This window comes from Meleagris gallopavo, chromosome 27 (assembly GCF_000146605.3).
Source record: "Meleagris gallopavo isolate NT-WF06-2002-E0010 breed Aviagen turkey brand Nicholas breeding stock chromosome 27, Turkey_5.1, whole genome shotgun sequence".
NCBI classification, from domain to species: Eukaryota; Metazoa; Chordata; class Aves; order Galliformes; family Phasianidae; genus Meleagris; species Meleagris gallopavo.
This window is the reverse complement of record NC_015037.2, coordinates 788098-802982: the sequence shown is the minus strand read 5'-3', so window position 1 is coordinate 802982 and position 14885 is coordinate 788098. Positions and strand designations below refer to the sequence as shown.

The 14885-nt window shown below is 52.0% G+C and overlaps 1 protein-coding gene, 1 long non-coding RNA gene and 1 other non-coding gene across 5 annotated transcripts; all 3 read right to left on the bottom strand.

Annotated features, from left to right (window-relative positions):
- LOC109371041 lies at positions 1-425 on the bottom strand. 2 transcript variants are annotated; one of them, XR_002121702.1, is made up of 2 exons: positions 334-425; positions 1-184 (listed from the first exon to the last, which is right to left on the bottom strand). It is a non-coding gene; the product is annotated as an uncharacterized LOC109371041 (long non-coding RNA). The 2 variants fall into 2 exon arrangements; XR_002121700.1 differs by having other exon boundaries at positions 1-208; positions 334-420.
- A 4741-nt stretch (positions 426-5166) lies between these two features.
- Positions 5167-13534, bottom strand: LOC100538808 (Fc receptor-like protein 4). 2 transcript variants are annotated; one of them, XM_019623123.2, is made up of 8 exons: positions 13233-13534; positions 8849-11055; positions 8337-8357; positions 7934-8191; positions 7171-7440; positions 6561-6845; positions 6070-6339; positions 5167-5536 (listed from the first exon to the last, which is right to left on the bottom strand). In XM_019623123.2, the coding sequence occupies exons 2-8, from the start codon at positions 8877-8879 to the stop codon at positions 5322-5324; spliced, it is 1350 nt and encodes a 449-aa protein (XP_019478668.1). In that variant the 5' UTR covers positions 8880-11055; positions 13233-13534; the 3' UTR covers positions 5167-5321. The 2 variants fall into 2 exon arrangements, with proteins under 2 accessions (XP_019478668.1, XP_010722217.1); XM_010723915.3 differs by lacking the exons at positions 8337-8357; positions 8849-11055 and having other exon boundaries at positions 5168-5536; positions 13233-13533.
- TRNAR-UCU lies at positions 9989-10062 on the bottom strand. Its single transcript has one exon. It is a non-coding gene; the product is annotated as a tRNA-Arg (tRNA).
- Positions 13535-14885: the final 1351 nt, after the last annotated feature.

Genomic DNA, 14885 nt, shown 5'->3' with positions numbered 1-14885 from the left:
TTTTTCCTCCTGTTTTGGTTTTTGTTTTTAGAGACAAGAGAGGAAAAAAGGAACTGATACCAATACTTATCTGATCACCGTGGATGTGCAAAGTGCCTCCCCAAAATAGGGCATCCTTCTGTGCTACAGGACTCAGATAACCTCACCCTGTAGCTGGTCATGTTTCTTCTTTCTGATAGGGAAACTGAGGCAGAAAGTGAAATTACAGCTGGAAGAAAAAAAAAAATAATAAAAAAAAATCCCCAAAGAGTTGAAGGGAGGGGGAATCGAATCTGGGAGCTCCGGCCCTGAAAGCATCAGCTCTCAGCAGCACAGCCCACAGCCCAACCTGACCTTGCGTGGTGTGGGGGTCCCAGTGTCCCACATCCTATATCCCAGTGCGGGGGCAGCTCGTCCAACCCCCCTCAGTGTCATTTCCTGCCTCTGGGCTGCAGCTCTGGGACGTCTGAAGGAACTGAGCAGAGCGGAGCAGCGTCCGAAGGCGACGCCGGGACGTACAGGATGATGAACTTTGTATGGGCGTCACTCATCCTTCTTCATTTTACATTGGGTAAAAAGGCACTTTTTTTTTTTTTTTCCTTCCTATTTGCTGCTTTGTGGCTCAGGGTGGTCGTGGTGCTGAGATGCTGTGTGGGGCTGAAGGGTTTTGGGGGTGTTTTCTCAGTAACTGGGGGGCAAAAGCAACCTGAGCACAGCTGGGAGCTCTGGGTCACAGCAAAGCGTGTGCTCAGAGTTTGATACATTGCAATGTTTTCGTATTGCACTCCAATTAATACTCTGTGTACTGTAAGAGAGGTACAAACGGGGCGAGGGAAGAAGCAGGATTGCTCCAGTTGTGCTTTGGGAAGGCAGAACTGCTGGGCAGTGACAGCACCCGGAGCTGCTCCTGCTTCCCAGGCAGCAAAAGAACGGAGCTGAGCGTCCTTTGAGGGGTTAAATGGGATTTTTGGCTGAAAGTTCCTCGCTGTGACTCCCGTATTATTTCCCGTATTATTCTTAGCGTGGCTCCAGCGTAAATACAGCAAATAGCTTTCTCAGAATGCGTGGGGAGAAAGTGCTGGGAGTTTGTCCAACTGGACAGAAGGAGCAGAGCTTTTCCCATGGCCGTAGGATGTCGGCTGGGTGGATATGAGGTGACACGGAGCTCCAAAAACTGAGATTGGTGGCATGTGAGCGGCTTTAGAGGCAGGGAAATGGGCTCCAGAGTCCTCGTGCTCCTTAACGGTGGGGTGTGAGGCTGAGAACCATTGGGTCCAGGCTGGAGAGGCTGTGATCCATGGGGCAGAGAGGGGCACCCATGGGTGCTACCAGCCCCGATGCAACCTTAACGTGACAGAGTCAAATTGTTCATTCCCAATGGGCTCTCTGTATACAAAAGTCCAATGTGGAGAAGGGAAATGAGCGGGGCTTGCCATGGTTTGGATTGAGCTGTGTGTTCATCTATTTATAGTGGCTTGGCATGGAGGAAACGGCAGCTGAGCGCTCGCAGCACCCCGAGGGCACCCAGGAATGGATGTGGGCAGTGGGGATGAGCTCCACAGCCCCCATTACTCCGCTCCTTTCCTGCAAATCCATTCCTAAAATACAGGAAAACGCAATGCCGCGGCCAGCCCGTAACTTGATATCTTTTGTTCCACGTCCTTGATTTAATTACGGACCAGATTGGGAATCCGTTACTCCCACGGGGGGAGCAACTTTTGCACAAAAAGCCAATAAATCAGCGAAACCGTTCCCGCAAAACCACATCCCATAGGGCCCTGTGCAAAGCTCCGCTCGCGCCGAGGGAAAGCAAACCGTTTCTTTTTTTGTTTTTTAGGAAATGCTGAGATAGGAGATGAGGAAATGACCAAGTTTTTATATGACTACGCATCTTACTACAGTAAGCAATCTTTGTTTTGGGCGAATTCTGTGCAAATTGAGTGATAAATGCGGGGTGGGGTTGGGGGGGGTTGGTAGGAAAGAGAATTCAAAGGACAACCCAGAGCTGTTTTGATGGAGCTGCTCTGGCCCCAGCAGTTCTCATCATCCCCTGAGACTGCATCCCCCCAAGCCAATGGGGTTACACTGGATGTGGATGCAAAATGGGCTCATGGGACCATGCTTTCGTTCCAGGTGATTACTTATATACAACTGCAGAATACTATTATGACAACACCACGCTAATACCCACAGTATACATGATGTACAGATATTATGAAGGTGAGGTGAGTCGGACTTCCTCTTTGTATTTCTGAAAAAAAAGTGAAAAATAGAAAGGGTTCTTCCACTGCAGTGAGAAATGGATTTGAAATGTTGGCTTCCAACTGTTGGGCAACACAAAAGTGTTTGGACAGAGGGCATCCACACCACAGCTGTGATGCGCTGTCACGGTGCAGGCTATTATTCTTCCTGAACACCCCTTTGAGCACCATATTGCTTTGGGGAAGGGATTTGGAAAAGATGGTGTTACTTCCCCATATTCGAAGGAAACTGAAGGTCTTTGCTTTGCTAAGCTTCTGACAGGGAGAGTCCCTCGAGGGATGCTCCCAATGGAAATGATCCCAACTGGGATGTTATCAATGGAGATTGCCCCAGCTGGGATGCTCCCAATGCAAATGATCCCAACTGGGACGTTCCCAATGGGCATTATCCCAACTGGGATGCTCCCAATGGAAACTGTCCCAACTGGGATGCTCCCAATAGTGATGCTCCCAGCTGGGATGCTCCCCATAGGGACACTCCCACCAGAGATTATCCCAACAAAGATACTCCTGGGCACATTTATTTTCCCCAAGGTTAAGCAAGGGGACAGCACGAAGGTAGAGGAGTTGGGCAGAGCATGAATTCTGCCACCATTTTACAGCTCCAAACCATGCTGGTTTTGACCCATTTCTTTTCGTTGACTTCCCAGGAGTTTTTGGACTCGGTGGGATTACCCCTGCAGTGCCATCTGCCTCTGCTCCTCCTCCTCAGCCTCCTGCACCTCCTGCTATGACGCACCAAAGGTACAAAGCCAAGCACTCACTCCAAGCACCCCTTTAAGCCAGCAAAACGCAATGCCTCCAAAGCAGCAGCACTCTGAAGCACCTTTCCACAACCATCAGACCTCTGGGCACCCAGCTCTGCGCTAACCACAGCCGAAGAAGCATGAATCACCACAGGAACTGTGTAAAAAACAAAAAGCCAAAGGGACTTTTAGGGTGTTTCCCAAAGCACCCATCCATCCAACACTCTGCATGCAGCCTCCAGCATGGGGAACTCCGCAATCCCAGAGCCCAAACCCTGTTGGCATCCAGGTGTGCTCTGAATTCCCACACGGCCTCAAGTCCATCCAGCACACAATGGGAGGACATGGGAATCACTTCCTAACCTCTTCCCCTCTTTGCAGACACGACAGCTGAGACGAAGAAAAGAACACCGTCACTGCATTGGAAGTTACATCCTCTGCACGAAGCAGTCATCTCTGTTTTTAGTACTGCTGTGATTTTATACACAGATTATTTTTTTTTTTCCCCCCCAGCAGATGGACGATGCCATCCCAAGCCATTAAAGCTGTGCAAACACTGAGGAGCTTTGTAATGACTAGCTTCTTTCCTACTTCCTATTATTCTGTTGTAAATATGAACTCCTGCCAATAAAGTGACTAACAATTGACTTTCTGTCTCAGTTGTGTGTGACAGCGTGGAAGCACAGTGCTGATTGCAATGCCTGCACGGAAAGCACAGCATTGTTATCCCAGTGGGGTGAACCTGCCCGGCTCCACTTCTTTCTCTAAGTAGCAAAATCTCAGCAGCTCTGGGGCTAGGAGCAGATTTTTGCCACTTCCCAGCTCTGTAGATCATCACATTAGTGGAGATGCTTTGGTACAGCCCAAAGGATGGTTGTCCTGAGATGCCAGGAGTCAACACTGTGAGGTTTAATAGAAATTACAGAAATCAGAGCTCAGGTTGGAGGGGACCTCAGAGGTCAACTGGTCCAATCAATTTTGCGACGAAAGCACATCCCATAGCAGAGCATCCTACACTTTGTGTATCCAAACTTTAAATTCTCGAGTATTACAGTTTCCACCATGTCCCTGGGGAGTTATTGCAGCGTCTGGATGTTATCACAGTGACAAAATTGTCCTCTTGGGACCAACTGGAATCTCTTCCAGTGCCACTGGTGCCCATTTCCGCATTTTTTTGTGCATGGCTCCTTGTAAACGAGGAGCGTCCGACTCCTTTGCAGCCAGCCATCAAATACTGGGACACACAGATGAGGTCTCCTGAGCCTTTTCTCCAAGCTGAACAAGTCCAGCCCCTCACCAGCCCTTGGGGCATCCTATGGTTCTGCTTTGGATCCTCTCCAGTCCATCTCCAGCCTTTCTGAACGGCAAAAAGTGAGACCACCATTCCAAGTATGGCCCAAAGAGCATGGAGCAGAGCAGGATATCCCCACTGGCACTGCCTTGGCTTGCAGTGACTGACAGCACAGCTTCACCTGCAGCTGCTAGGCTCCAGAGGGTGAATATCAGCCAATACAGCAGAGCAGTGATGTGCAGCTACTGCAGGAGCTCCACAACGTTCCTCCCTTGGAAGGGACCTTTAAGGATCATAGAAGCATGGAAATACAGAAGAGTTTGGGTTGGAGGGGACTTTAAAGACACGGAATCACAGCACAGTTGGGTTGGAAGAGATCTGGAAGATCACAGATCCGTGGAATCACAGAATGGTTGGGTTGGAACGGCCTTAGAGATCACAGAACCATGGAACAATAGAAGGGGTTGGGTCGGAAGGGACCTTAAATTCTTTACCCAGAGGGCAGTGAGGCCCTGGAACTGCTGCCCAGAGCAGTGTGGGTGTCCCACCCATGGAGGAATCCCCAGAAACAGTGGGGAGATCCTGGTGGGCCTCCAGGGGTCCCCCAGAACACAGCTGCCCAAGTAGAGCCACGTGGAGGACCGCTGACCATAGAGAGCGGCAGCGCAGAGCGGCTCCAGCGAGAGGAAAGCGACTTCCGGGTGGCCGGGATGGACGGGCGAGGCTAAAGGGCGTGGCCATGCAAATCTATTGCAGCGCTGCACCAATCCGACGCACCCGGGAGCACGAAAGGGCCGCTGGGAGGCCCAAGCGGGTGCGTTCTCGGCTCAGTGCGGAGGGGAAAAGGGCTCAGAAGAAGTGCCGAACCGATAGGGTAAGAGTGCTGGGGTCTTTAGTTGTACTGGGGGTGTCAAGGGGCCTGGTACTCTCCATGCTCAGCAATGCTTTATTGGGCAATGTACACAGTAAAACCAACAGAAGCATCTCTTTGCTGCAACACGGACAGGTCAGGTTGGGGGAAGGACATGGGGACACTCATTCTGCTCACTTCCTGGGTGCCCTTGCAGGGACAGCCTCAAACATCCTCTCCTGGAGCACGACTGATGCGGATGCTTTCATGAGCGTTCGGAGCTCCATTCCTTTCGGCTCTCTGCTCCGTGCAGTGAGGACATGGACAACAACCACCCCCAGCAAAAGGATCCCCAGCACTGCCAGCAGCAGCAGCGCTCTGACAGAGTTGCAGAAGAGTGAGGAGGCACCTGGGAAACAAGCAAACCCTCAGGGCTTACCTGAAAAACCACACGGAAGTTGGATTCTGCCTTTCTCCCAGCTGCTGCCATCAGGACGTTGCCAGGTTCTGGTGGCAGCAGCTGGAAGGATGCAGGAAGAGGTGTAAGATTCGAGCAAAGGCTGCAGGGCGTGGATGAACCGCCGTCCCCAAACCTGCATCCATCTCCTGGCCATTGCACGGCCGCGTGGGGCCGATCTACACAGAGCAGCTCGGGTTGAAGCTTTCTCAGCTGTCAGCAGCAGCTCAGACCTCAGCAGGAGCTGGTGCACAGCCACAGGACTTCAGATGTCCAACAAATAAACGCCCCGACGCCCACCCTACTACAGGAGGACCCTGCAAAATCCCTGTTTCTGCAGCCATCCCATTTTATGGTGCCCTTTGGGGATCACTTTGGGTCTCCCCCCACTTCAGCAGCATCAGGACAGCCCCGATGTCCCCTCAATATCAACCCTGTAGTGCCAATACCCACATGAGCCCCAACCATGCCGTGATGCTGCTCACCCACTACAGTGACCTTCACCAGCAGGCTCCGGGCTGGGCTGTCCCCATTCGAGGCCATGCAGTAATACTGCCCGTTGTCACTCTGTTGGGTCGATGGGATCTCGTAGCTTCTGTCCCTCCCAAGCACTTCTGCAGAGCCCTCTCGGTGCCAGGAGAAGGAGATGGAGCCGGTGCCCACGGCCACGGAGCAGTGCAACACCAGGCGCTGCCCCTCCATCACCTGTCCCTCCTGGGGCCAAACCTCCAGGGACACCCCCGAAACGGGGACTCCTGTGAGATGTGGGGGGAGAAAACAGAAACGCTGGTTTATAATGTAGACACTCCCAATGAAACGCTCGTTTTTCCCAAATAGTGAATGAGTGGGGACACTCATTGGATGTCAGGAAGGAAGAAGTGGTGGTAGAGAGGCGGGCATTGATGGAACCACCCTGCACATCTCTGCAGGTGGCAGAACCCAAGGGCTGCTCCTCCCCAGCACCCCAAACACTCACGTTTGATGGTGATGAGGACCTGAGGACTCCATTTCCGGACACCGGAGCTTTTTGTCCGCACCACACAGGAGTAGAACCCAGTGTCCATCAGCCCCACTGTTGGCATCTGGTACTCGGAGGAGGTCGTGGGACCTCGAAGGACTGTGCTGTTCCCATAGAAGAGGTACCAGAGGACAGCGTGGGGTCTGTATGGGCTGAGCTGTGTGGTGCAGCTCAGGTTGAGGGGACTTCCTTCGAGAGGCTCGGTTGAGCTGGCTACGCTCAGCACTGGGGAGGTGAAGAGCTCTGGAAAGGAAAAGGAAATTGGGTTTTTCTTCTTGATTTTGATTCAAAGGCGTATACGAGTTCCCCTGGAAGTTGTCAGGGCACATCTTCCTTGGAGGAACTCTGCCAGCAAGGAGCTGAGCGTGCACAAGAAGCAGAACCAGGATGGCTGACCCAATCAATCTCAACCCGTGACTTCCACCTTTCCCCCCAAATTCTCTCCCCAGTCCCACTGTGGGAGAGTTGAGCAATGGTCTGCAGGGTACTGAGCTCAACCCTCACCCTTTGTCCTGCAGCTCCCACATGGGGACGATGGAAAGCCCAAAGGCTAACGGGGATTTCTTACCTTTGATGGAAACGTATAAATGCTGAGATTCCCTTTTCTTTAATGACAAATAGGAGTGCATGTCTGCACTGCAGTGATATCTGCCACTGTGGTGGGTTTTGGCATGGGGGATGGAGAGCTGCTCTGCTGAGCTGTAGAGTTTGGTGATGTCAGCTCCATCCTTGTAGTACCGCACTGCAGCCAAACTGCCCGCCTTCCATCCCCGGCACCGCATCTGCAGCAGCTCCCCTTCAAACACTGCATGCGATGGGACCTGGAGGATCAGCAGGTCTGCAAGAGAACCCAAGGGCCTCTGCTGAAGGTCCTGCACTTGGCTTGGGGTTATCCCAAACCTCAACACAGAGCGGGGGATGAATGCTGCCCTAGAGGAAGGGGTTTTGTGGTAGCACTGATGGATGAAAAATTCGGTGTGAGGCAGCAGTGTGACTGCAGCCCTGAAAGTCAATCATATCCTGGGCTGCTCATGAGAAGCCGTAGATTTTCCATCATTAGGGTCAGGCTAGATGGGCCTTTGGGCAACCTGACCTAGTTGAAAGCAGCCTTGCCCATTGCAGGGCTTGGAACGAGGTGGCCTTTAGGGTCCGTTCCAACCCAACCCACTCCAACAAAAGATGCACTTTGCAGAGATATGGATGCAAGAAGCTCCCCCCCCAAAGCTCAGCCCACAGTAACCCAAAGCCAACAGTTCTGTCTCCCTTATGCACGGGGCTGTGTTTGTCCCAGGGCAGGTCCAGAACAGCACAGAGCAGTTCTCAGCACTCACCGTAGGAGACGCTCAGGGTGATGGAGTTGCTGGACGTGGAGCCTGAGCTCTGGCACTTGTATCTGCCATTCTCTTTATACCTGGCATTCTGGATCCTGTACGTGTTGGTTTTTGTGTGCTCCAGCAGTTTGTTATTGTGGTACCAGGCTGTGGGCTGCTGCCCATGCACACGGGGTCCCTGGCACCGCAGGGTGACACTTTCCCCTTGGAATATCACACTCCAGGGGGGGTCCGTGGTCAGCAGGGCCATCTCTGCAACTGGGGAAGAGGGGAAATTGGGGCAGAGCAGCAAAGCATTGCTTTGGGCACCAAAGCATTGGGATGGGGAAAGAAGAGGGACGCTGGAGGGGATGCCTCAGCACACCTCCTCACACATCATGATGCTGCAAGCACAGAGACTCACCAGCAAGGCCGAGGGCTTGAGCTGCAAGGAGGAGGAAAAGATGGGGTGAGAAGCCCCAGGCAGCTCTTCTGCAGTTGTCTGCCCTTGGAAGTGAGCCTTCGTTGGGGCTTGGAGAGGTCTGCCAGGTTCCTGAACACCTCCTAGCACCCCCAACCACCCCATAGCACAGCTTCCCCACCCTCAGCTGGTGCTCACGCCCACCAGCCTTGCTGGACCCTCGTTTCCTTCCTACCCAGCAATGCCTGGGACCACCCTACAGAGGAAGCCCTGTGCCTGTAACATGATGTAGTGACCACTGCTCCATCCCAATCCCCACAACCACACAGGATAAACTAACCTCCCTCCTTCCCCAAACAGAGCTAACCCTTCTCCAGGCATATCCCAAAGCAACTCAAAGCGCAAGCGCCCCACAGACCCTACGCTGGAGATGGAGCCTCCTTGGCCCTCCATCCATCTCCCTGAAGACCATTGGGGCTTTTTGGGGCTCCTGCTCACCCTGTGGCTGCACTCACCCAGGAGGAGCAGGGCTCTGCTCACCGCCATCCTGACATCCACACATCTAGCTTTGGATGCCCCCGCACAGAGGTGATGTCCCCTGTGCGGAGATGCTCTTCTGAGAACAAAGGAAGGAAATGGGTTTGTTTAACTAATATTTCACGAAGACTAACCGGAAATCTCTGTGCTGCCCTAATGGCCATGCCTGAGGACACCTTTTTTACCCTTTATAGCAAATGTTCCTCAAACCCACAACCTCTGCAACCCCACTGAGATGCCTTCCGTGTCCTAGGGAAACTCCATCCCTCACGGGTTGCTGTTGACACTTGTTGCCTTTTTTTCTTTCCCCCCTCCATCCAGAGGAATGGGATCGTGATGGAACCTTCTCATGTAAAGCGTTTGCTGCCCTCCTTCCCCACTGTTCTGGGCTCCATCTACATCCAACTCCTGAGGTCACGCACATTATTTCTTTGGACTTTTTTTTAGCCTTCCCAGAAAGAGATTCTATGCTGACACCAATGGAAAGAAACCCACTTTTCAAGTGGAGAAAAGTCTTCAAAGGTCACAGAGGTGGAAGAAGCTCTGCTGTAGGGTCAGGATCTTTGTCTTTCGTCAATGTTTACTACTTACAAAGATGAACCTCCGTAGGGATATGGAGGTGGCTGCCAGCAAACGTGCATCATCAACATGAAAACATGAAAAACAAGAGCATTTGCAAAAGATTTCTGTAAGGTAAGAACTCAGAATATTGACCTACTGCTGTTTTTCCTTTGTCCATAGATTTGAAAGGCAAGCCATACTTATCAAACAAAATATCAACACAAGGTTCCAAACCACTGCCTGACCACCAGATTTCTACTGGAAACACAGCAGTTTTCTTAAAGCATCAGACAGGTCTGACAAGCAGAACTGGGGGAACAAATAGGGTTAAAACCCAAAGCATCCAGCAGCTACCAAAAGGAACGAGGGAAGGGGAATATGGTGGAAGAAACACACCTTGGATGGGGAGCACACAACCACTGCGAGCATCAGCGGCCGAGACGACGCCGTGAAAAGTCACCATCTCCCACCTCAAGCCTTCTGGGGTGTAATTAATGAGTGGGATTGGGATTTATGGAGGAATACACATAAAATAAAAGAGACACCTGCCTGGAGATCATCTCTGCCGGGACTCGAACCCGGAACCTCTGGATTAGAAGTCCAGCGCGCTCGTCCATTGCGCCACAGAGACCTCACCATGAGCACAGCATCGGCACCAGAACTGAAAAATCCCGCACCCCGCATCACTGGGGGGGTCCCCGCACCCCACTCCCACCCCACGGCACCGAGACAGCACAAAAACCTGGCACCCAGATCCATCCCCCTTGCAACCCGACATCTCAGCATCCCTTCCTCCCATTCGGATGGGCGATAATCCTGGGTATGATCCATATCTCGCTCAGCGGCGGGGATGCAGCAAAAACCTGGAGGTAGGATTGTGTCTGCATCCCTGGCAACCTCTCCGCAGCATCTGTGGCTCAGCTGAGGGCAGAGCTAAATCCTGGAGCAGAGTGAATCGCTGCCTCTCCCAGAGCGTCACCGCAGCATCCTCATCGCAGGAGAAAAGACGAAAGAAGATTTCGCTTACGGTGCCAAACAGTGACAATAAGGAAGAAAGCTCTGTTTGTCATGACGAAGAACAAAGAAACCTGTGGTTTAAGCGGAGAAATAAAGAAAATGCAGCCATCGTGTTTTATTTTAAGCAAGCTGTCAATCAAGGGTTTCTAATTCTTCTCTAAGTGCATCTTCTGTCAGAAAAAATTTAGGTGTCAAAACAAGAGGAAAACCTTTTACATCCTCCGAGCTACTACACAACAGGTGAAGCTCTGCATGTGCTTCCTTGCTGTGCTGACCCACATTCTGCATTTCTAAACCCCACAGTTCCTGAAGCAATGCTTACTCCCAAAAAGAGGGAGAAATGGGGCAGTCAGGCGATGCAGAAACGCAGCACCAGTGGCCTCAGTGCATCCCAGGTGAAACCAAAGCACTGGGTTCCACCCTTGGTGATTCCGAGGAGGGTTTTCCATTGTCTTGACGCCTGTTTTTCAATGGGCAAATGGGTTTTCAGTGGGCGCTGAGGGTTTGTGCTCTGAAAGGCAATGCTGCAGAACATCAGTAGGGCAAGTGGGAAATCGGAAGCAGAGTTTCTCCCCTCCTCTCTGCTCTGCTTTTCCTTGGAAGAAGGCTGCAAAGAGAGGAGAGGAAGGCAAGGGTTGAACTTCTATCAGACAAAACCCTTTCTGCTTCAAGTGGTGTCCAGTAAATCAACAGCCCTTGAGATAAATGGCTGCGTGAACAACTGTAGTGCCACAACCCCACCTACGCCTTGAGAATGCACGAAGAAAACGCCTACCAGCAGGGTGAATAAGGGCTGAGCTTAAAGACTGCCACCTAATAAATCTTTGACCAAGTAATAAAGAGCTGAGGTTGAGCAGAAAAGGAGAAACAAATTTCACACAGCTCATGACTGCACCGCGTGTTTCACACTGGAAGAGAGGGCACCAAGCAATTTGGGAGGCCTCTCAGGTCGGGGGATGGGGACAGGGAAGAATCTGTCCCTTCTAGCCTTCCCCAAGCTGTTGACTGTCCCTCTGTTACTTCCAACCTGAAAAGCAGAGACTGGAGCAACCAGCACACCTGCAGGTCAACTATTTTTGATGCCAAGAAATGCCAACAGAGCCATTTGTAGGAGAAGATGATGATGAGACTCGATCAGCTGCTTTGAGACCAAAGCCACATCTCCATTTAGATGAAGAGATGAGGTTGTCCAACATGAGTTACAATGCTGTCAGGTGTTTACAACACGTCCCCAGTGCACAAAAATGTTACGGGGATGAAAGAGCTGCAGAAATATCCAAACAAAGTGCAAATCATCCCCCAGCTCAGCCCCAGCTTGCTGTAAATGGGAAGAACGCACACCATGTGCAATGATACCAGGGAACCAAAAGAGCTGCCCACCTTACAGACAGCTCCAAATTTCTCCAAATCCTTCTAACTTGCTGCCTATTTTCTTTTTCCTAACCGTAATGATTTTTTCCCTTCCTTCTCTCGCCAGCCATCGAACACCCCAAGCACAGCCCCTTGGTTTGACCACCACATCCTCAAAACTGCAACGTCTTTGTGTCTCAAAGACATTCATCAGCAATGCCTGCGTTTGTCTCCCCTTCGTCATTAACATCTCATTATGAGACAGAGCCAGAAGTCACCACGGTGGTGATAAGAAAGACTCCAAGTAGAGATCCCCACATCCAAACCCCTTTGGCTGCAGAGCAGAGTTCAGAGAGGTGCTCCCCAGCCCCCCTTGAGCCCGCTGCTCAGGTGGTGCAGGATGTTGGAAGCATCATTGGGGCATCCAACGCAAGGTCACCACCTCCAGCAATGCAACCCAGTTCCTGGAGGACAACATGGCTCTGGTTGGCACCTACTGCCTTGGCATAGCTGAGGGGAAAAGATGAACCTAACCCTGGGTGGGACAGCACAGAGCTCAGCAGCTGCTGGAGATGGGGTTGCCCAGCTTTCCTCTATTGGTTGTTGGTACTGCAGAGCACGAGCTGAGGAGCTGCAACCTTCCAGACCTCAGAGCTGGGAACACAAGAATCCAGGATAAAACTCCCCTTTTCTCCCCCACAAGGGCTTTCCAAAGTTTAATGTTATGCCTTGAGTGATGACAAAGTCAACGAGGCACTGCTGGAGTGTCTGGGGCTCACGGCATCCTCTCTGCACGCCTGATCACATTAACACTCAAAGTCTGCCAGAATGCATCTAAACCTGCACCCCACCGTTACCCAAGCACAGCTGTACAGTTCTAGGCACATTCATGCCAACCTCATGAGGTTTCTGAGCACCCAGTGCTCTGCAGCAATGACACTTGGTTTTCAAGCAGCCAGAAAGCAAAAAGTCCCTCTGCCTTTGCTCCTTGCAGAAGAGCAGTATCAGCAATCTCTGCATGCCCCCGACACCGTGGGATCCACAAACACCTCTGCCTATGATGGAGATTGATGCCTCCAGGAGGACAGTGCCATTTATGATTCATAAATTCACGGCACATTTTGAAGGCTGCTGTAAGGAGCTGGGATCTCTCCTCCAAGGAATACTGATCAGTCTCAGCATCCTGTCCTCACCACATCACGTTTTATCACGTTTTCTCTCCAAATCAACCTTACCAGCAGCACCTCCCACCTCGTCCCCAGCTCCACGTGGAGCAGAGAGGGCTGTGCCTCAGTTTCCCATCCCCACTTGGCCGTGTGGGCTCAGCCTGCCCGCCCCCCCGGTGTCCCCGCCGTCCCCAACGCATCGTGGTGGGACGCGTTGGTGCCACCATCGATGCTCCAGCTCTTCCCAAAGGCTTTCCCCATCACTCACTCGCTCTCAGTGCGATGCTCTCAGCTCCGCCGTCTCCTCCCGACACTCCGGGACTTTCCCCCGTGTTTCGAGAAAATGAAAGTAGAAAAGAAAAACATTTTTTTTTCCACCTCCGGGCTCCCCAGACCCTTTCCCCATCCTCTCCCCTTCTCCCTCCAACTTTTGCCCCATTTCTCCCCCCGCTTTTCCTGCCCTTTCTTTGGGATCCGACCCCGCTCTCCCTTTCCGTCCCGACTCCCTTTGTCCCCTCTCGTCCTGCCCTTTCCGCCCGGGGGGTGGCCCCAGAGTTTCCATGGGGGATGGAGGCGGTGGTTGCAGGAAAAACACAAAGACGATGGGGGGTGGAGGAGGGGGAGGTGGGGGAAGGGGAGGGGGCAGTGGGGACGTGGCACAAAGAGCCGTGTGGGCTCGGGGGTACCGCGCTCCCACCACTGCAACCCCACTTTTTGTTTTAATTCATACTTCTGGCCTCGTGCTCCTTTCTTTCTGGAGGAACACTAATGGGCCGTGTAGGAAAAGGAAAGAAAAAGTTGTTAAAAGTAACCAGAAAGATGTGGTGGTTGTTCCGGATCTGCTCCTCCACGCTTACGTCGGAGGTTGGGGAGGGTGGGAGATGTGGTTTGGGTCACGCAAAGCAAGCAAAGAGCACTGAAATGCTGTCTGGCCTCATGGGCATCTCCATCAGCACGCCCAGATCGACTCCATCCCGTGGGAAATAATGGGCTGCCACCCAATGGATGTCACCCAGTGGGTGCTGCTGCCACCCAATGGGAGGCCACTGTTGAATCACAGAATCTTTTGAGTTGGAAGGGACCCTTAAAGGGCCCAACCTCTCTGCAAAGAACAGGGAAACCCGAAGCTGCATCAGGTGCTCAGAGCCCCATCCGGCCCAACATTGGGTGTCTCCAGGGATGGGGCACCACCACCTATCTGGGGACCCTGTGCCAGTGCCTCACTGCCCTTACTATAATCGACTTTTTCCATCTATCCAGCCTAAATTTTCCTCCCCGAAACCATTTCCACTTGTCCTATCACACAGACCCTGCTAAGAGTCCATCCTGTTCTTTGTTATAGCCCCAACAGGGCGCTGCCACCACCACCCAATGGGGACGCCGGGATGATTCCAGTGTCACCAGTTCCTGAAGCGAAGAGGAAAGATTGGGTGAAGCCAATGTTTCTGGAGGCTGAGTAGGGTTTGCAGCCGCAACCAATCCACGTCACACCTCCCTCATGCATACTAACTATTTTATCTCTTGATGCTGATCAGCTGTATCGAACTGTGTGTGTTTGTAAAGGTGCTTAGCTCCAGTTTCCCCTCACCTTTTTGCAGTCTGCTCATCCCATCCATGCTCCGTCCTTGCCTGCAGTGGCTTTGGTTCTTGCCACGTTCATTTGGCTCTCATGCACCTGACAGGGAGGCTGTAGGAGGTGGATCTGAATTACAGCCTGCAAGGTTACAGCCTGTAACAGAAGGGCTTTTAATCTGGAAAGGCACAAGATTCATGTCAGGACACCAGAATGCATTAAAACCATTAAAAATCAAACAAGTTGTAATTATAAGACGACAATCATTGATTTTACACTTAATTCTAACAGCGTGTCACAGTTGTTAGCTTTAATCTGTTAGGATTTCACTTTTCTATTAATTAGTCA

Bases quoted from the DNA above. Each gene is read 5' to 3' on its own strand.
- LOC100538808 (XM_019623123.2), bottom strand. From the start codon at position 8,879: ATGGCGGTGAGCAGAGCCCTGCTCCTCCTGG. The intron at 6,340-6,560 runs GTGAGTGTTTGG...CACATCTCACAG, and splicing joins GGTCCTCATCACCATCAAAC to GAGTCCCCGTTTCGGGGGTG. The intron at 5,537-6,069 runs GTGAGCAGCATC...CTTGTTTCCCAG, and splicing joins GGTGAAGGTCACTGTAGTGG to GTGCCTCCTCACTCTTCTGC.